The sequence below is a fragment of the Miniopterus natalensis genome, chromosome 14, assembly GCF_054644295.1.
Source record: "Miniopterus natalensis isolate mMinNat1 chromosome 14, mMinNat1.hap1, whole genome shotgun sequence".
Lineage (NCBI taxonomy): Eukaryota > Metazoa > Chordata > Mammalia > Chiroptera > Miniopteridae > Miniopterus > Miniopterus natalensis.
This window is the reverse complement of record NC_142094.1, coordinates 49,846,981-49,867,193: the sequence shown is the minus strand read 5'-3', so window position 1 is coordinate 49,867,193 and position 20,213 is coordinate 49,846,981. Positions and strand designations below refer to the sequence as shown.

At 47.1% G+C, this 20,213-nt stretch overlaps 1 protein-coding gene across 16 annotated transcripts in view; it reads right to left on the bottom strand.

The window, feature by feature from the left end:
- Positions 1–18,371, bottom strand: part of TCF7L2 (transcription factor 7 like 2) — a 186,496-nt gene extending 168,125 nt beyond the window's left edge. For 8 of the 16 annotated variants that reach the window (XM_087823944.1, XM_087823945.1, XM_087823947.1 and 5 more), the window contains exons 1-4: positions 17,655–18,371; positions 17,312–17,378; positions 16,975–17,099; positions 5,151–5,219 (exon numbers count right to left, since the gene is read on the bottom strand). In XM_087823944.1, coding sequence (XP_087680070.1) covers positions 5,151–5,219; positions 16,975–17,099; positions 17,312–17,378; positions 17,655–17,843 — 450 coding nt within the window. In that variant the 5' untranslated portion in view covers positions 17,844–18,371. The remainder of the gene's footprint in view (positions 1–5,150; positions 5,220–16,974; positions 17,100–17,311; positions 17,379–17,654) is intronic. The other 8 variants (XM_087823946.1, XM_087823949.1, XM_087823950.1 and 5 more) reach the window with 1 other exon arrangement.
- Positions 18,372–20,213: the final 1,842 nt, after the last annotated feature.

The following is a 20,213-nucleotide window of genomic DNA, read 5'->3' as shown; positions in this document are numbered from 1 at the left end:
TCAGCAAGTGAAAATGACTGATCATCCAATAAGTGATCAATTGCTAGATTTCAGGAGACTCCACGGCAGCAAGTGTCAAATTTTCGTAGGCTGAAAATCAGAACCCTGATGGAAAAATACACTTCCCAGACTGTACCCAAAACCTACTCAATCAGACCAAGGGGACTGGGGTGCTTAGAAATCCATATTTAAAACATCACTAGAATTTAAGCTCAGTGACAGCAAGCAACTTTTGACTGTTTTGCTCACTGATGAATTCCCCAGGCACACAGTACATGCACAATAAATGTTTTTGAATGAAAATGAATGAGCATTCTGAGGTGTGGACTTAAATTAGACAATTAGGCTAAACCAACACTGAGGCAAGTGAATGAACCTTTTGAATGAGTTTAACTGGCATCCACAGGCTTTGTCAAACTACTCTAGTGAAATGACATCTCTCTCTGTGTCTCTCTCTCTCACACACACACGCACACACACACACACTGCATTCCTTATGGAATATAGAGATGAAACCTCACAGAATGGCGTGGCAATGAGTCTAAAGGAACAGTGAGATGTGATTATACCAATTATACCGAGAACTGGATCTGATCTTGGGAGTTCTCCCACTTAGCCCAAATTTGCTCCTCAAAGGAGACAGCAAATCCTCCTGAAAACTGAAAGGCCAGGGAACGTGCTTAGAACACAAGACACTACATGAGAACCGTGAACTGGAGGAAAGCCAGGAGCCCTCGCAAACATCCTGGTCATGTCCACTGCTACTCATCTCTGGATATTTTTACCACAAATGCCAAGGGTCTACTTGGTCAGAGATGGACTCCAAGCCGTAGGACCTCAGGAATCTTGACAATTTTAAGACAAGACAAGACAAGACAAGCATCAAGGTCACATCCAGGAATAAGGGGCCAATATGGGGCTCTCCAGTTTCTGTCCTCTCCCGGGCTCCACAAAGCACCCAGGCCTTGGAGGAGGGCCCCCGGCCTTCCTGAATCACGGCAGACGAGCTCTGACCCCCAGCAGAAGGGGTATGCTTTGGGATGGCTCAGATGGGAGCTTGCAAGCCTGAGGGCAAGAGGAGAGGCAACACCCACTGCAAGGTCTCCACTGCTCAGCTGTGTAAACAAATAAAATGGTCCATTTCTTCTGGATCCTCTCCTAGTTGTCTTTGCGCACACATACAAGCGTGTGTGTGCACAATCACACACACACAAACCACTTCACATCTTAAAAGAAAAACCACCAAGAAATGTCCACTTGGTTTGTTTTTGCTGAGTGTGGAGGGTTTTTTTTTCCTAAATCACATCTGACTTGGTGTTAAAACATCAACCTCTGGCCAAAATACTCTTAAAACAAAGGCTTAATTGGTCCTGAAGTAGCCCTTCTGAAAACCAAGGGAAACATCTGCGGGTCTTGACCTCGCTTACAACCCTGCTCTTGGGGTTGGAATAATGATGAGAGGAGGAGTGTTGGGAGAGTTCCCTTCAGGGAGGGAACAGAGGTGCCTAAACATTGATCCACAAGCCCCTCGAGGGCATCCCTGGGAGCCATCCGCAGTGTGGGTCCACCTCTGCGTGCAGCCTGCAAAATCTCCTCCAGGTTAATGGAGAAGGTGGGAGGAGTTCCCAGGAGCTGAGGCCAGAGGCCAAACCGCTACGTGAAGGGACGTGCACTGGACTCAGGGCAAAGTAGCCTTATCTTACTGCTCCTTCTCATAAATATCACTCACATACCTAACAACCACTACGCAATGCATCTCCGTGACTGTACTTGAAATCCAGTGTTAAAGTCTCCATCAAAAGGTCAATGCAAAGCTAAAGCACACGCATTATTACCCTATGCCTCTCCAAGTTGACTTCTGTGTGTGAAAAGATGTGGGTGAGAGTGTTACCAGGGCCTTCTTCACAACAGCAGAAAACTGGAAGCAATCCAAATATCTAACAACACAGAAAAACTACATGCAGTGTGGCATATTCCTGTGTGGAATACTATGCAGCCATAAAAAAGCAACTTATTGCTACACACAACAAAAGGGATAAAACTCAGACATAATGCTGAGTGGCGCCAGACATGAGACAGTATGTCTTGTACAATTCAATTTCTAAGAAGCTAAAGAACAGGCAAAATTAACCCATGATGATAGATAAAACTAATCCATGGTGAGAATTTTTGTTAGAGGTAGGGGAAGACGGATGGCTGGGAAGAGATGGGAACAATAGACTTCTGGAGAGTTGGTAATATTCTTTATCAGGGGAAGCAAACTACCATCCATGGGCTAAATCCAGTCACTGTCTTACTTTATAAGGTTTTATTGGGACACAGCCACGTCTATGCCTTTAGGTGCTTTCTCATCACAATGGCGGAGGTTGAGTAGTTGCCATCGAGATTGTATGGCCCACCAACCCTAAAGTATTTACTATCTGGCCCTTTACAGAAACCATATTCCAATTCCATTCTATACTATACCGATTTGGGTAATGGTTTCATGGTTGTTGCCATATGTAAAAGTTCATCTACCTTTCCACTAAAGATCTGAGTACTGTACTTCAATAAAACTTTTTAAAGGTCAGTCAAGTTAAATATCTATGTCTAAAAAAAGGTTTTTAATTTTTCATTCCATTTACATTTGTGATAACCCTCCAGGGAGAATCATTTTTGTTACTTTTGTCATTTCAAGAGTGAGAGGAGTGGGGAGATTGTCAAAAGAGGGAGAAGATCTCAACACAGCCCTTGTGTCCATACCTTTTACAAGACCGTGACCTGTCTACAGAATCACTCAGCGTCCATTCATATAAACGGTGAACTTGGCGAAGCCCTGAGATTACAGGAGGGATGGGAAGCGAGAGGGGTATGAATCTCATGTGATACACGGTATCATACTACTCGAGGTTATTTTAGGATATAGCTTAGGAGAGCAACAAGCTCAGCTCATATTGAAATACAGTATTTACTGAGGTTAAACCGGTTTAAGTTTCCAGGAAAGAAAATTAGGCCCTGACCATCACGTTGCATGTAAGCCTTAAACTGGGGAACAGAGCCCAGGGAAAATGTCTACTCTACACCCCCCCAAAACGATGCCACCCTCTCCCCTAACCCCCACGCCGTGGCTGAGCTGCCATGTGCCTTGGGAACCACTTTTTGTGTCTGAGGTTTCCTCTCTTTTCCCTTTGCGTCTTTTGTTTTGTTTTTTGCCATTTATCCTTTGATGATCAAACTAGAATTACAGTTAGCTGCCATTTGGCCTGGCCTCGTCCTGGTCTAGCAGAGAGTGGGGGAGAATGAACTGAAAGCATGCGGTGCTGGGTCTCTGATAAAATGTCTCTCTGTTTGCCCACATGGGCATCAAGCCTCAGCAAATAGAAGCAGGCAGAACAATACTACCTGTTCATGGAGGAATAGTAATGGTTTCAGTCCTCCAAACAATGAGCTCTGTAATTTACTCTACCTTCCTCCTGAGACAGAGCTTCCCATGGCCTGCGCCGTGCCAGGTGGCTTGGAGAAAAGACGAGCTGCTCGGCCTAACAAGGGACACTTCAGCACCGGGTGTAAAGACACAACAGCTGGTCTGGTCTCGGCTGGTCTCCCAGTGACATGGCCCCAGCCAGCCTTTCCACACCAAGATAGGGATCACTATGCTATTCAGTCTCAACAATTCCCACACCGCGGGCAACAGGCTTTTCCAGCACTCCCCGAGATGTAGTAGGCCTCGGGATAGTGTCTGTTCACCCCGCCATTCATCGGGAGTCCGGGCCTGGGCACGTTCTCTAACCAAACCCCGAGTCTAAACCCTTTTCTGGGAGCAAGGCTCACTGTGCCGTTAATCAAAATGGAGAAGGGTCCACCAGGAAGGACAACTGTAGCGTCCAACTAAAGACACCAGTCCTGGAAATGTTTGGGGGTTGGGGGTAAAATCAAGGTCGCGCTTTCCCCTCAAATACAGATCAGCCTGCACAACTTCAGAAGTAATCGAAATATTTTTAAAATAAGTTCACCGTCACTTGGAAATGAGTACAAAAATATCAGGGATCCACCAAATAAAAGTCTACTGAGTCATAGTTTCCCCAGTGGAATAATGCACACGTTACCTGGGGCAAACATCTATTGGAAAGTCTTACCCAGGAAGATGCAGAAGTGAAGCGGCAGAGACACAAAGATGCCACGTGGCTGGAGATCCATGAGGCCACATGCACGTACCCAAGTTATCTGCAAGGGTAACTATGAGGCAGGGAACGATGGGACAAGAGGAGGCTCCAGGGCCAGACTTGAACACTACAGTGACCAGTGTCAAAAGCCTCCCATCAAAGGGTTAAGCCAGAAAACTCGAGAAGTTTCAGTCCCATTAGTTACACCATGAGGTCCATCCATCCTGGCAAAGCCAGGCCAGGCCAGGCAGACAGACGAAAATCGTATTAGTCTGCTCTCCCTCCACTACTGCGTTCTGCTGGCATCGGTTCAGCTCTGAGTCTATATTAGTTCATGATTTGTTTAGCCTTTGGATTTAAGAGAATGGAAGTACTACGTGAGCAGGAAACAGGACACTCATCAGAAGCTGGGATCTGTCGCCTTTCCCTTCCAGCACTGTAAGTGTCATATATCAACAGGTCCCGGAGAAATCAACATTTCAGGACAATCAGGTCAAAAGTGATATTCTTAGCACCACTTAACATGATTTTGATCCACCGGAAACAACTCCCTGGCTGTCGCACAGCCTCCTCTCCCATCTCCCCCCTCACTCTTCCCGTTCACTTTCTGTCGCCTCATTTTACTCCCAATTTCAGACCCCTCCCTAAGCAAAAATCAGTAGCCACGCTGGGGTCTGTGTGCCTATTATGCCTGAACAAGAGACTCTTCACAAAAAACACAGGCTTCTCTTTCTTTCCGTATCTTTAAATCATTTTAGCAGCATTTGTTCTGCTCTCATTTATTCTTTGCTTCCTACCTCCCCCAATCAACCACCACCACACCACCGCCATCACCACCGCCATCACCACCACCATCACCACCACCGTCATCACCACCACCATCATCATCACCACCATCGCCGTCATCATCGTCATCATCATCATCTAGGCTGGGGAAGGGGTAGAGAATAAGACACAAGAGACCTACACATTGACAATTCAAGCTTCAGGATCTGTTGCGTTTCCTACCTGAATTGCAATCTGGTGTTCAATCGTTTTGTACGCAGAGTAATGTGTGCTCCCGGACTGAAAATGGAGCTGTAGAAAGAAATCAAATCAAAGCGTTCTGCTTATGTCACAAACTACACGGAAACATCTTAAGCAGTTTATGAAAAGCAGACAAACCTTCCTAGATTGAAGTGCAGCAGTGGCATTCAATCAAGACCCATGTATTTTTATTTGTTGCTATGGTTAAGATGATAATAATCTAAGGTAAAGTTAAAAAAAAAAAAAAAGCCCTATTCAATAAGCAAAGAGGGAGTGGGGAGGGGGCTAGGAGTGAGAATCAGTGACATGAACAGGGGAGACGGATGCCCATTAAGACATAAAGGAAGCCAGTGTGCTGAGCAGGAAAATTAACTGTGCTGCAAAAAGTCATCAGAATCGCAACATGTAGGCCAGAGAAGAGCGTGTGAGAGAAAGGGTTATGAGAAGCCACAAGACTGCCACAGGTGGACAAGCCCCCGACAGTTCTAGTAACTGGGCTCTAGCTCTCAAACTCAATTCTATTTTGGGGAAAACAAATGTGTCAGGCAGAATTCAGGGGCCACCCCATGCCTCATACATTCTTTCACAATGACTAAGCTGTGCTGCCCAGGACATCTCGGTAGCCCGCACTCTAGGTGTCCACACTTCTCCAAAGAGGGAGTCAACCACTGCCAAATAGCCACCAAGTTTTCTACAGAAAGACCACCTACTCAGAGGCCCTTGAGTGAATGTCCACCCTACCCTGGTTCGCCTGGACCCTGCACAGGAAAATGCTGCCGTCTCTGCTGGGCCTTTCCCTTGGAAGCCCTACAGAATCCTCACCCAAGAAGTATGTGTCCCCAAAGAGAAAGGAAGCCCAAGATTCCTCACCAAATTCTTCCCTTCCCAAACAACACTTGTTAAATCTTGGAATCCTAGCAATTGGGAAAACAAACACCTTCTATGATTTCTTTTATAAACACTACAACAATTACTAAAGGATCTCAGCAATACCTGAAAATGCATTTTAATAAATTATTGCCCTTTACGCACATATGATGAAGAATCTGATGGGTCCAAAGAAACTGCTGCCCACCCCCCTCGTAGCAGTCGGCCTACCAGTGGTGTTTCCAAACAGGGATCAGTATGATTACTACAAACGACTGCTACTGCTACTACTATACTATTCCTATTACCATTTCCAGCACACTTCTGGAGAGCACACTAACCTAGCCTGCAAGGGGTTTAGACCCAATGAGCTTATATCTTACTCCCTGCCAGAAAAATTATTCAGTCCATACAAAAGAGGAGGGGGGAAAAGGGAGGGGTTTCACATAAGAATCTTAGAACCAACTCAAAATAAACATAACACAACAGTAATCAAATTTTCAAAAATAGTCTAAAGCCATATTGCTCCTGGCATAAGGCTGTTAAGTTCCCATTTTTGGATTCAGTGGGTTCTGGGAGCATTTTATCCGTCACAAATAAACAAAAATATTGCCTGGATATATTAGGAGTCTGCTTGCCCGGGAACATAATAGAAATCAAAGTTAAAAGGGGGCGCAATAGAGATGGGGGCCCCCCCAAAAGTCCTTCCTCGCCTGTCAAGGCAGGGTAATAAACCACACTCCCTAAAACAAGCCAAGATGAGCACTGAGCAACTGAAGACATGCCCCCCACGCACACAGCCCCCACACACACTCAGAAGCAGGTCATCCAGAGTGGACTGCTGGGAAGGAAAGATGAATTTGCACCCTTTGCCCCCCGTCCTTTCTGTGAAAACTGCCAGTCAGTGAGCGGAGATTGCACTAATTACTGTGACAATCCTGCATCGTGTTAAAACAACTTTTGTGCGCGAGACAGGTTCCTCTGCGAGTTTGGAATTCTTGGCTGGAGAGCAGCTCTTGTCTGAGAGGGGGTTTCTCCTCCTAAGCAGAGAAGGCAACACTAACCACATGTCCCCCCCTTCTCAGCGGGTTTCATCCCCTCTTTTCCAACTGCCTGATTCAGACCCTGTGCAGCCCTAGGCAATCTGTACTCAGGGTAACCACAGGAATCTTATATTGTCAATTAAAACTGAATGGACACCTGATAACTAAGTACAGGTTGTGGAAACAAAATTTCATATAATCACAGCCTTATGAATACATTAATGAAACTGGGGCTAATCCGAATTCAATTTTCACTTGTCGGGTTCCATTCTTAATCCTGGCGTTCGTCACCACCCAAACAACAAGAGAGAGAGCTGCAATTAAAACAGTGAAGGTGCAGCTGCCAGGTCCTGAAGACTCGGCAGGACAGAGTTAATTTAACCTGCACACACACACCATCCTCACCCCCCAAGCAGCGTCACTTCCCTCCTCAGGTGCTGAGCCGCACGGTGGAACCACGAACGAGCTCAGAAATACCCACAGCGCAAGCTCCAGTCATCCTTCAGCCCCCGCCAGTGACCACTGTGCTGAAGGGATTTGGAGCTCCACGTCCCCCAGCTGCAGCGATGAAGCCTTAACCGTTTTCCTGTTTCTCCTTTGGGTTTCCACCCCCTCTTTTCCCAAATGCTCCTTTCTAAAACACATTTGAAACTGCTCTTTCCTTCCCTGTAAAACACAAAGATGCCTTGTTCGTTATAGTCTAGCTTTTTAAGACAAAGATAAAATACAAGGACCCTGTAAAAACTTGGCATTCTAGACTGGAACAACCATGTATTTATATCTCTGTAAAAAGCTGTAAGGCAAGAAAGAACAAGAGATGGCTGGCTCTCTGCTTTTTGGAAGAGATGGGGAGGTTGAGAGACCCAGGACAAGGCATAGGGCTCCCTAAGGTTTCTCCAAAGCTTATCTAAGCACAAGAACCAGGTTCCCACAGTCAACTCTTGGGACCTCGCTGCTGCCGGTTCCCTGTAGCACTCCCGGCACTTCCTCATCTGGCAACTGTGGCTGTTATACTCTGGATATCACGCAACAGGCCCTCAACGTGGTGCCTCCCTCCCCAGGGTGTCACCAAATGAGCACTCCAAGGTGCTTTCCATTAAATTCCTTCCTGTGAAACTCTCAGCAAAATAAACCTTCCCTTCCTGTGTGTTTGTTTACAGTGGCCAAGCCCACCCACCATTCTCACACCCGCAGGTGACCTGGCCCTCACTTGGCCAGAGGAAGCTCCAGGACGACGTGGCTGTGCTCGACCCAGGTGTGCACAACTCACCAGCAACTGAAAAACCAACATTTTACAGTCCACCGCTCCTCTTATCATTAGCATACCTTGATTTCACTCTTTTTATTTCTAATCACTACTACTGGCCCTAAATGTGATGTCTCAGATACAAAACCTCAGGGATTTCCAGAGATGGGAGGAAAGGGAATGGGCTTTTACAACCATAGAGATCTCATCCTCAAAGGCAAATAAAAAAAATAAATCGAAACCCTATGTTGGTGTTTCCTTCCAGCTCTAAGTGAAGCTCCAATGTGACAAAGATTAATTTTGATGTCTGCTCATTCAACAGAATTGGGAAGAAGTGGGGCATGTGCTTTATTTTTAGCTTAATGAGTCACCTGATTTTCTCTTTTATTAAAATTAATAATAATAATAAATAAATCCAGATTAATTTCCTACAAGGTTGTGGCCTCAGGAGTTTTTTGGTCCACTTGCCTTCCTTTTACCCTGTAGCTACCATCATCAGCCACTTGAAGTTTAATTTCCATGCCATTAGCTTAAAAGACAGAACACTTTTAAAAACAATACTACTACTAGGTAAAACTTTTCCTTGGGTCGTCAGGACAGGACACCACCCCTCTGTGGGGAGCCTCTTAGATTTAACGGGAAGTGAACTTCTAACCAGGACTTGGGGCTACTGCCTGCCCTTTTAAAAAGTGTCAAGGGGGCCTCTGACCTCCCCTGGGAAGGCAAAACCAGCACTGACTGGTAGGTACGTGGGCTTAGGCATTCCTGCAAAGATCCAGACGCTGAGCACTTACTCCATCCTAAAACAACAGCTCAGACAAAGGCAGCCCCTCTTCACTTCCTGGCATTCTCCAGAAATCCTGCTGCAACAAAACGCATGCCTTCAGACCCAAGAACAACCTCTCCTACTGTCTCCCTGTTCCATCAAATGTCTATTTACCCTCATTAATTTTTTTTTCTTTTCTTTTTCCTCAACCTGAAACCATCAGCTATGAGTCAGAGAGCGATCATTAACTTTTACAGCTTCCACACACATCCACCTACTCACATTTGGGGAAAGGAGTATTGACTTGCAACATTGCCTGAGACCAAAATCCTGTAAGAAGAAAAAAAAGGGAAAAAATTGCTTCGAGAAAGTTACATCTATAGGTCTATGGGGGGATGCTACACATTCATTGTTTTTCCACTCTGTGCTGCAATCTCTTGAAAAAAAAAAACGTTGAAGTTGAACTTGGTGATGGTGATCGGCATTTCTGGGTTGATTTTTGAGCAAAAACTAGATGATTTTCTTTAAACATTAAAACAAAGTTCTTAAACTGCTCGGAGGCGGGGGGGGGGGGGGGGAGAGATATAAAGTGAATCAAGTTTCCTGCTCCTGAACAAAACACATTTCTAGCATACAAAAAACACCCAGGCTCAAGTGCTGAGATGTGTTCCTAACACAGCATTTTCATTAAAAGTTGCTACACTAACACTCTTAAAATGATGCCCCCATCATTACTCCACTTAGCAGTCACAGCGCTTGCAACTCATAACGAATTAATTTGCATTAATGTGGGTTTCATGGGTCCCTCCCTGGGTATACCATTGTGATTCAGGCTTAATAAAACTGACACGACAATAACATAGTGCCTTTTATTTCACTTTCTAAAACAAACCAACCCACCCCAAGACCCACACAAATCCTCTCAATTTTTTAAGCATTTTACTAATATATTTAGTACATCATAATTGGCCCAGCACGCAGGAACCTAGTTATCTTCTCAGTAAATATTTATAGCATCACTCTTTCCCATTCATTCTGCATTTTCTTAGAGAAGCTCACTGTAGCCTACATCTGCAATTCATTGACTTTACAATTTACCACATGTTGGGATGGGAGAGGTCTTAGCTCCATTTGAATCACTACACAAATATGCAAGTGATTTATCGGTTTCAAACTGAAGACTGCAAGAGAAGGACTCCACTTTTCCTGAACATTACTTCTTCTGGCAGACCATGAACAATTACAGTTCGTACTAATTAAGCTCTGTAAATGTGCTGTGCCCTGCTAATGCCTACCAGGCCTCAAATTTATTTTCATGATGCCAAACTTTAGTGAGCAATTTTAACTCCTTCAGAGCTGATCCCACTAATAGCCATTCCTTCCCTTGCAGACCAAACCGTTTGGGGCTACTTCACGACAGGGAGAGAGAGGAAAAAAAAGAATGAAATATAACGGGCTGAATTACCAGCCGGAAATCAGATGTGCCTAAGGAAGGAAAAGCTATCCTGGGAAAACCGAAGAACACCAGGACTGATAACCCGTTCAAAGATCCCACAGCCCCATCTTTGTAATGAGCTGTTAAGGGATTCATATCTGTCCCTGAGGGCTAGTAAGTTTCTGCATTCCATTGATTAGAAAATAAAACCTTTCAGCCTCGGTCTTTAAGTTTGGGTTGGACGGAGGGAAGGATTCGGCCAGAAATGATGGAGCCATCAGCCCCCCTTCAAGGGTTTCCCACACACCTCAGGACCCCACCCCCTTTTACCATGTGGTCAGCTTATAACATACACACAAAACAGCCCACTTTTAAAAAGTAAATTAAAATCGGGAAAATAATTGGCCTTCAAGACCTCATGAGTCCTCGACCACCAATGCCCCACCCCCAAATCGTCACACAATAACTGATAGGAAACTTATCTGTTGCCAGGTCCTCACTTTGGGTGAGGGTTGGGTAGGAACCAGTCTCTCTGCTGAGCAAAGCAATCTAGTTTTAAACAGCCCCCCCACCCCCATGGTACCCCCACCTCTCCTAAGAAACTTCCAGTCCCCAGTTTCCATTAAGCCATTCCCCAAATCTGTGTCCCATCTTCTTGTACTTTTCTCATCTTAGTCCAGCATCTATCTATTCTGCTTCCCTGGGCAACATTTCTGTGATTTTTCCCAATGAGTGGCTTTCCCATCCCCAACATAAACTTGGATTGTTTCTTCTCATGTATTAATTTCCTTTAATCGACTCTCCTCACCATCACTTTTTTTTTTTTTAAACCCTCACGTTAACCAGTGCACCATGCAACATGTGTATTTTCTCTTCCAGCTCAGTGGAACATCATATAAATTACAGTGCAGTCTCCCCTATCAGGTTTCTGTAAGTATTCTGGGAAATATGCACAATATAGGCAACAAAGTCTTTTTAAAAAAGGAAGGAAAAAGGGAGAAACCAGGAGGAAAAACATGCAGACACCTAGAGCAACTTTGCTTTTGAAAAAGGCATTTGTGCAGAGCCCCCCCACTGAATTTCCATCCCTGAAAGTGCTCTTTATAAATGTGTATAACAATAGCCTAGAGGAAAAGTACAAGTCAGCTGCCAAAGGAGGGGGTGTCTGCCTCAGTCAGCTCAGATTGCAGAGGTGGGGGTCACAGGAGGGGGGGAGGCAGCATTTGCAATGGGCTTCCCCCCCTACCCCCCCATCTCATTGCTTATAATTAGTGAGAGAAATTTGAGCTACTGCCAATGTCTGCGGACCTTGAATATTATAAGGCCAACGTGGCGTCAAATATCTTAACATTCATAAGTGTTATGGGCTGTAAATAAAGCCTGTGGATTTATGACCCGGTGGCGCTTGCCAGCAAAGGACTGGGGCACATTTCTTTCAGCAGACCTGTCGAGGTGCAAGTTTGCCTTTGGTTGTAAAATTAACCATTTCCTTCACAAATGTGCTCAATTATAAGTCAGAGTTGAAGATTTACTTACACGGTTGCCAATATTCACTCCTAAATGAAAATCAGACAACCCCATCAAGCGCCCCCCCCCCCGCAAAAATAAAAGCCTCCCGAATCCGGTTGACCCCCCTCCTCTTCAAAACTTCTGCACTGTGTCACCTTAAAACAGTTATAAATGTGGTTAAAGATATTATCTAATTCCACTTACCACGACTAAAAAGCTTACAACCTACTTCCTTGGAAAGTGCTTATTTATTTGGCAAGTCTACGGTTTTAAAAAGAAAGAAGTAAATCACTCCTTGCCTGGAGTCTCATCCCTTCCCCCAATATAATGTCATCTACTTCCTGCGCGGGAGAGAGCCTTTGCTAAATCCAGGTTGTCTCATGCTTAACTGCCAATAAACCAACTTCCACATAACTTCCAGACAGCTGGGGAAAAGGTCCTCGGGAGTTTTAGTCATGGTCCAGGAACACGCGTCCGCACAAAAATTTGCAGCTGTCCTTTCTCTCCAGTGCATTTTTAATGTGACTCGGGAGGGCCCCTCGTGTGAAGCATCTGACAAAACGTGAAATCCTCTCAGATGCCTCCTAGTTGGCCCCCTGTGCTCGTGTGAGGGAAGTGGCACCAGCATCTCCCAGCCCAGACCTCTGGGCACATTTTGCAGGCACACAGGCACCTCGTGGGAGGGAAAGGGGCATTCAAAGCCTGGAAAGACTTCCACTGTAATCTTTAAAAGCACAGCCTCTGGTGCAACTATTTAAATGCGAGTTCTCTAAAGCAAATATTTTTACGCTGCTCACAGAACAGCTTTCTTGATCTGCCAAGCCCCGGACACCTTCCTGTAACTTTTTCACAGCTTGCTAAGAAACAGAAAGCTGACCAGCTTCCAGCAGGGACTCCCAACTGAAATCTGTACCAGTAAAATTCAAACCGATGTGCAAAACTCCTCGGCAAGAACTGGGGACTGTCTTCCTCTAAATCTTTTCCCAATCAGATAGGGGGCATCAGTGAAAGCTAGCTACTTCCCTTCAGCCGTCAAAAGTTTCCAAAAACACTCCTTCCAAAGAAGTACTTTAGGCTCCCAACTGCTTAATAGTTTGTTTCTGGGGTTTCAGAAAGCTTTAAATTCACCAAACGGCAAAGCGCTGGCATATTAAATTTATAATCATTAAAATATGACTTACTGGGTGAGTGTTGAACCCATAATCCATACTGCAGACATTAAACCCCAACCTATAAAGATTAGCACAGAATTAATACTGTGGCGGTCAGACTGAAATCTAAACATGTTCCCCATAAATATTTCGGAAGGAGATGAAAAACAATTAGCATAAATACCAAAGAAGGGCCAGAACACCTGTTCTTTTTCAGGGTGATAAGCATTTTACTGTTCTCTATTTAAAATGTAATGACCTGTGTAATTACAGTAATATTACATTGTTACGTAGGGGCCTGGAATGTCACACTTTGAAAAGTGTTGTCAAAACAATCAGGGGTGAAGGTGGGGGGTGGGAGGACAACGGGGAAGGACCACCATTAACCCTTCACACTCCGAGGACTAGCTCTTTTGTATTAGAAAGGATTATGTTGTTTGAATGAGAAAACATCCATTTTTGACGAGGCAGAGTGAGAAGCTGCCGGGCTAAACAGAACTCCAGTGAATAGGCCCCTCTTGGTTTCCTTTAAGTGCTGGATTCCAAGTTCAAAAATGAATTCAAGATGCTGCTTATTTATTTGTTCAAACTAGTAGCAAATAGCTCAGTTGAAAAGCAAATAACTTTGGATAAAAGATGCAAGAACTCTTAACAATCAAGTCCTGAAAAAGAAATTTCAAACCTCACTAGCATTTCAACCACACCATATCCCCGTTTCTGGTTTGGCAGGAGGGAAATAGAAATGTAACACTGCTTTTTCCTATCAACTTTAATATGGTAACAGTATTCTTATCTTCAACATACAAATGTTACCACAATTCTAATATTTGCAGTTCTATCACTTCCCATCTACTTAACCAGACCTCTCTCCTTAATGCGTTTTTGTATTCAAATCTGTCTTTTTAAAAGCCGTTCCTATTACTGTATCAAAGACTAAATTAATGTTATGCAGAAATCTTTGTCGTTTTAAAATAAAATTATTACTATCAAGCTTTATGGCGTCTTCAGCAATTAAAGCATTATTCTTGAGATAATGTATTATTCATCATAAGCCGATTTAATGATACTCCTTAATTCTTTACATTCTTCAACAGAAAAGCAGAAATCAGGGATCGAAAGAGTTGGCTTTTTAAAGGATGTAGCTGCTTACAGGTACGCTCATAAGCGACAGAAAATGTAGCAAAAACACCACCAACAAGGAGGGTCCGGGTATGAATTAAGCATACAGCTAATTTGTCTTTACACCTTGCCCTCCAAAACACCCTCTATGAAGCACTAAGAATTTCAGATAGGCATGAAAAGACCGCTGTCTTGCCTATAGATTCCTCCGGCAGCTGTATCAAATCTGGAATTGCAAGCTGGCCCCTCTGATCGAAGACGTCAGGAGTGACACACAACAGCCTCTCCTCCTCATTTCCACTGCTCTGCTGCCCGGCCTAAATAAATAACTTTAATTTTGGAGCACATAATCTAACCCAGGTAACAGGAAAGCAAAAGGTGCAGTGCCCACAGAGATGTCAGTTGGTGTTTGACATGCAAATACTGAAAACTGCCTACTGAGTTCAGAAATCTCTTCTCAGACTCAATCTGATGTCACAGCACAAGGCCACCCGCTAGGTCCACAATTAAAAGAACTACATTCCGTCTATTCCTATAATGCCCACAAAGGGGACCGATGGTTGGGAGCCTTCCTTTTCTCACCGGGAAATCATTTATTTGCCTCCAACAATTTCCCTGTTTCCTAATTACAGCACAACACAACTGCTCAAGTTTTCGGAGATAGTATGGCGAGACTGCCAGCAGTCCCAGACTGGGAGTTTGCAAGGAGTCAAGAAAGCCAGCAAGCCCGCCATCCAAGCTCAATATTCAGATGGCCTTTCAGATGGCCAAGTGGATTTTAAAATAATACCATCCTAGGGGGAGGGGAGGAGAGTAAGGCATTCTCATGGTTACTTTGGAATGTTGCTTGGTCGGGTTGGTGTGTACACAAACCATCTGATTCTCAGCCGAAAGCTCCCGGTTTAAGATGCCCTCAAGCTCCCAAGAAAAATACAACGTAACCGGCCAGTGCTTCCCCCCACAGCCCGGCCCCTGCAGCCTGAAAGAGCTGGCCCTGCAGGAAGAGGTCGGGCTGAGACGCTCTCCCGGCTTCCCAAGCATGCAGAAGCCTGAGCGCAGGAGAGGGAGGAATAATTATTTCTCTTTCCTAGCCATAAAAAATGACCGGTCTAGCATGCCCTTACCATTTTTGCCAGGGCCCAAGAAACAAGTCAAACCTGATAGTTAATATTTTAATGCTTAAAAACACTTGTAGATCTGATCGACTCCCGTCCAGCAAGCCCTAGGCCATTAGCATCGAATCCACGGCTGCTAAACAGTGGGTGCATTCTTTCAAATGGCTATCTCCAGTTACCGAAAAAGAAAAAACAAAAGTAGTGTGTGTGTGTAAATAAGGGGGTAGGGGGACCAAACCGGAGAAGGTACAAATGACAATTCCGGAAAACCGGGCACAAACGGCTAGAGACGGCGGCTAGAGATTTTCAATCCAGGGTTTTTAGAGGATGGGGGCAGAGGGTTCAGGGCAAGGGCAGGGGGCAGAGGCCGGTTCGGCAAGGGGATGAGCCTGATTAACAAATGTCCAGGGGTGGGCGCGGGACGCAGGTTCCGAGAAGCGGCCCGGGAGCCTGGCACCCCGCGCCGCTCTGGGGCCCCCAAAGTTGGGAGGCCCACGATCAGCAGCCCACTCCCTTAAAGGAGAGGCGCCCTTGGTTCCCGCTCTGCACCCTTTGGGCCCGCACACCCTGGTGTCTGCCTCCCCTCCCCCAGGGCCCACTGAGCTGGCAAGTGCTGACCCCGCTCTAAGCCCCAAGGCACCAAAATTCCCTAGAAATGCATCAAGTCCGCTCGGAGGAGGCCATCCTGGCTGCCCGCAAACCCAGAGCCCCGGCCGCAGGGGCCTCCCCACCCGGCGCGGCCCGGGAGAGCCCGTGGCCAGCGCGCCGGGAAGCCGAGCCCGCCAAGGCGCCCAGGGCGCTCGCGGCCCTGCGGGGTGGCCAAAGGAGAGGAAGCCCAGAGGCCCCAAGTTTGCAGTGGGACCCGTCTGGCAAGCATGACCTTCCAGGGCCAAGGGGGAGGAGGGCTCAGAGCGGGCGATCAGCACTAGAAAGCTAAATAAATAACCAGCCGAAAGAGAAAGCCCAGGCGCTTCTCCAGGGCCCCGGGCTCCGCGCGCTCGCTCGCTAGTTTTCCAGTCCAACGCCTGGAGGAAAATCCACTCTCTGCCCCGCGCGCCCGGCGCAGCCCAGTCACTGAGTCCCCGGCAGCGGCAGCCAAGGGGTTAACCGGGGAAAGCCCAAGACGCCACAGAAGAGGGAAGGAAGAGGGAGAGAGAGAGAGAGAGAAAAGAAAGAGCCACACAGTCATCTTCCCAGGGCGAAGAAACAAACAACACCACCAAAGGGGGAGGGGGCAATCAGAGCGCACAAAAAGTTCTCCTGATTCCCCCCCACCCCCAACAAAGCGCTGCCTGGAAAGAAAGGTCTCCCCAACATCACGAGGCAGCAAACTGAAAGCAAGAACATGGCGAAGTGCAAACAAATCCAGTCCACAAAAGGCAGAAAAGTTTGGAGAGTTTCGGGCGGCCTGGGCCACGAGCGGGGGAGGGGAGGCGGGGTGGGGAGGAGGCGGGGAGGGGGAGGGAGAGGAGGGGGAAGAGGGGGGCAGGGCAGGGGCCGCATGCGGGGCCGGGCGGGCGGGTGGCGGGCGGGGGCCGGGCGCGGAGGCACTTACGGTTCGGGCGGTGGGCGAGAGCGATCCGTTGGGGAGGTAGGGGCTCGTCAAGTCGGGGATCATGATGAAGGGGTAGCCGGGATACGGTGGCCCCTTAAAGAGCCCTCCATCTTGCCTCTTGGCCGCTAACATGGCGGGGCGGCGAGGGGACGGCGGCGACCGCGCGGAGCGGGAGAGAGCGAGGAGAAAACTTTTTAGACAGTGGCCCAAAGTGGCCGTGCGCCCCGGGCGGACCGGGGCGAGGCCGGGCCGAGCGGGGCGCGCGGGGCCCGGGCGCGCGGGCTGCGGGCCCGGGGGGCAGCTCCGGGCGGCCGCGGGGCGCGCGGGGCGTACTCACCTTCTTCCAAACTTTCCCGGGATTTATCTCGGAAACTTTCGGAGCGAGGCGGAGGCCGTCTTTCCGCCTTCCCGGAGGGATGGAGGTGGGGAGGGCGAGGGGCAAACGCCACGAAGAGGGGGGAGAAGGGGGGAGAAAAAGCACCGGCGGGGTGGGGGGTTACAGGGGGAGAGAAAAACAGGGTTACAAGTTTTCGCAATGGTGGCGCGGCACGCACTCGCCGCCCGCCCGGCCCCGCGGCGCCCCGCCGCCGCCCCCGGCCCCGATTTCTCCCCTCGAAGCAACATTTGCCAAGCCCAGGAAATAGATTAAAAACCCCACCAGCCCGAGGGGCTTTTCCTACCTCGGAATCGGAAGAGCTGTTTTGATTCGTTTCTGATTCATTGACTAGAGACGATTTGACATCAGCTAAATCCCTCTCCGCCGAGGAGTTTTCGGAGCTCTTCTCCTCCTGCTCGCCCTCGTCTTTGAAGGAGATCAGTTCGTCGTTGGCGCCTAGGTCATCTCCTCCACCGCCGTTCAACTGCGGCATTTTTTTTCACCCACCAGCAGCAATTTTGGAAGAAAAACGAAGGAGGAAGAAAAGCAAAAAAAAAAAAAAAAAAAAAAATACCCCCAAAAAGTTTTGCCCCCCCAAAAAAAATATTGCAAGAAAAAGGCGAGTCCAAGGTGAACTTTTTTTTTTCAGCTTTGGGGTCTTTTTCTCCTGGGGAGGGGAAAGAGGGAGGAGGGGAGGGGAAGGGGGGGGAGATCTTCTGCACGCGTGAGTTTGGGTTTCTTTTTTCTCTCGTTCCCAAGGATCCGATCAATGTGCAAAAAAATAATAAATAAAAAAGGGGGGTAAAAAAAAAAAAAAACCACACCAACAACAACAAGAAGTCAGATATAAAGAGCAAAGGGGGGGGAAGCCGAAGATACAGGAGGAGCTCGTGCCGCTCGAATTTGAGTGAGTTGAAGTTAGACTGAGAGCTTTTCAGTTCAAAGGCGGCGCTGATTGACAGATAGAAAAAGGGGGATCGAAATCCGGAGGAACGGAGTAGTCTGGGAGCGGAGATTATTGACAGGGCGAGAGGAACACACTCGCTTAATGAGATGCCGGGGGGCGGGGCCGGGCCGGTGACGTGTGCATAAATAAACAGCCGGGGTGGGCGGGGCGGGGGCGGCTAACAATGATCCTTTCGGGCGCCCGGCGAGGGAGGCGGCGAGGGGCGGGGGAGGCGGGGGGAGCGCGGCGGAGGGAGGAGTGTGCAGGGGGAGCGGCCTGCGCGGAGCGTGCGACCCCGGGAGTCTGGGCGCGGGGACCGGGGCTCGCTGCGGGAGGGGTGGCCTCGGAAGACAATGCGGAGTGGGAGAGGAGGGAAGGGGGTGGCGACCGAGTCAGGAATCTGAGCCCAGGAAGGCGGAAGGAAAGCCCACTTGGGGGGCGGGGATGGGGAGAGGCCCAGAAAAAGTGCAGTTTAGAAATACTAGAAATAAGTCTTCAGGAAAGTGGAAAGGAGGAGAGTATTGTAAGGAAGGGGGGTGGGGGGGTCCTTCGTGGTTAATCCAGCAGTGAAATCAGCCCCCCTCGGGCAGGATATAACAGAAGTGGTCAAAAAGAAAGATCAGCCCTCCACTTTCAGCGGGCGTGGGGAAGTGGAGGGCTGGGCAGAGTTCCTGGTCATCTGCAGTGAAAGAAACTATTAACCCACCAGGCCTTCCCTCCTTTTTTTTTTTGTTTATTAATAGTGAATCATTTCATTCAGTGTTGTCTCACTAGAACAAATATGCCAAGATGGCTTTTTATCCATAAAACAATCAAATACTGTAGCGTTTGTTAGGTGCATTAAAAATATCTTTAAGGAAAAATAAATGATTCTTTTACATGTAGAGTTGTTTGGCTTTTTTTTTTTTTTTTTAACTGACGTCGGAGGTGGTAGGAAATGAACTAGGATTCAAAGTCCTTTCAGACTTTGGAGGTGAAAAGTTTGGGCGTTAACCACCACCAGGGAAAATAAAACCGAAAGTTCACCAACCCCTGGGATCAGAGGTGCTGGAGTCTTTCTCCAAGGGGGTCTGAAATGAAATCCGGGAAAGACTGACCAAATAATCAAGATGTAGATGGCTCTGGCAGGAAGCAGCTAACCAAGTTGATGCTGGAAGACCTCAGGGAGGAGATGGAAAACCTGGGGTTTGAAGCAGGTATTTGTTGATTTTTAGGCACTCTCCTGGGGAGCAGATTGATTTGCTACAAAATGGGGAACAGAATTATGTTAAAGGGGAAAAGGCCTGGCTTCCAAAACAGTATCCCTGGATGATGGAGCAGGAACACTCATATTCTTGCAAATATCCAATGAGCAACGGACTGGAAACTCCAACATGAAAAGGGGACAAAAAGAATCAGGAAAAAAAAACAATAGGAATTAGCAAATTGTCTCAGAAGCAATGTTGTTCTAGAGTCCATGATGCATTAAATTATCCCACCCATCCCTAAAAAAAAAAAATACTCACCTGCTTTTCAGCCAGCCCATCAGCACCTAAGATTTCCAAAAGAAAGCAAATTTACCATGTAATATTTAGAGAGTTTGGGGTTTCAGCAAAACTGTTTTATAAGCTAAGGTCTCAGAAAGAAGACTACTAAAAATAATGATACCAAGATTGACAAGGCCCATGAATTCCCCTGCAATGGAAAAAATTCTCAACCGCATTTGCACACTAAACAGTAAGATGCAGGCAAAATAAAAATGGGGGGGGGGGAGGGTGACAGACTAGAATCACTGTAACTCCCAACTTTAATATTAATCAGAAAATCAGAAGTAGAGCGAGAAGAAGCCTGAAAAGAAGTAAAGCAAATGTGTACATTTAATCAGACAGGATTGACTAGGATACAAAGCACAGGACTAATTAGTCTCAGCAGGTAGGA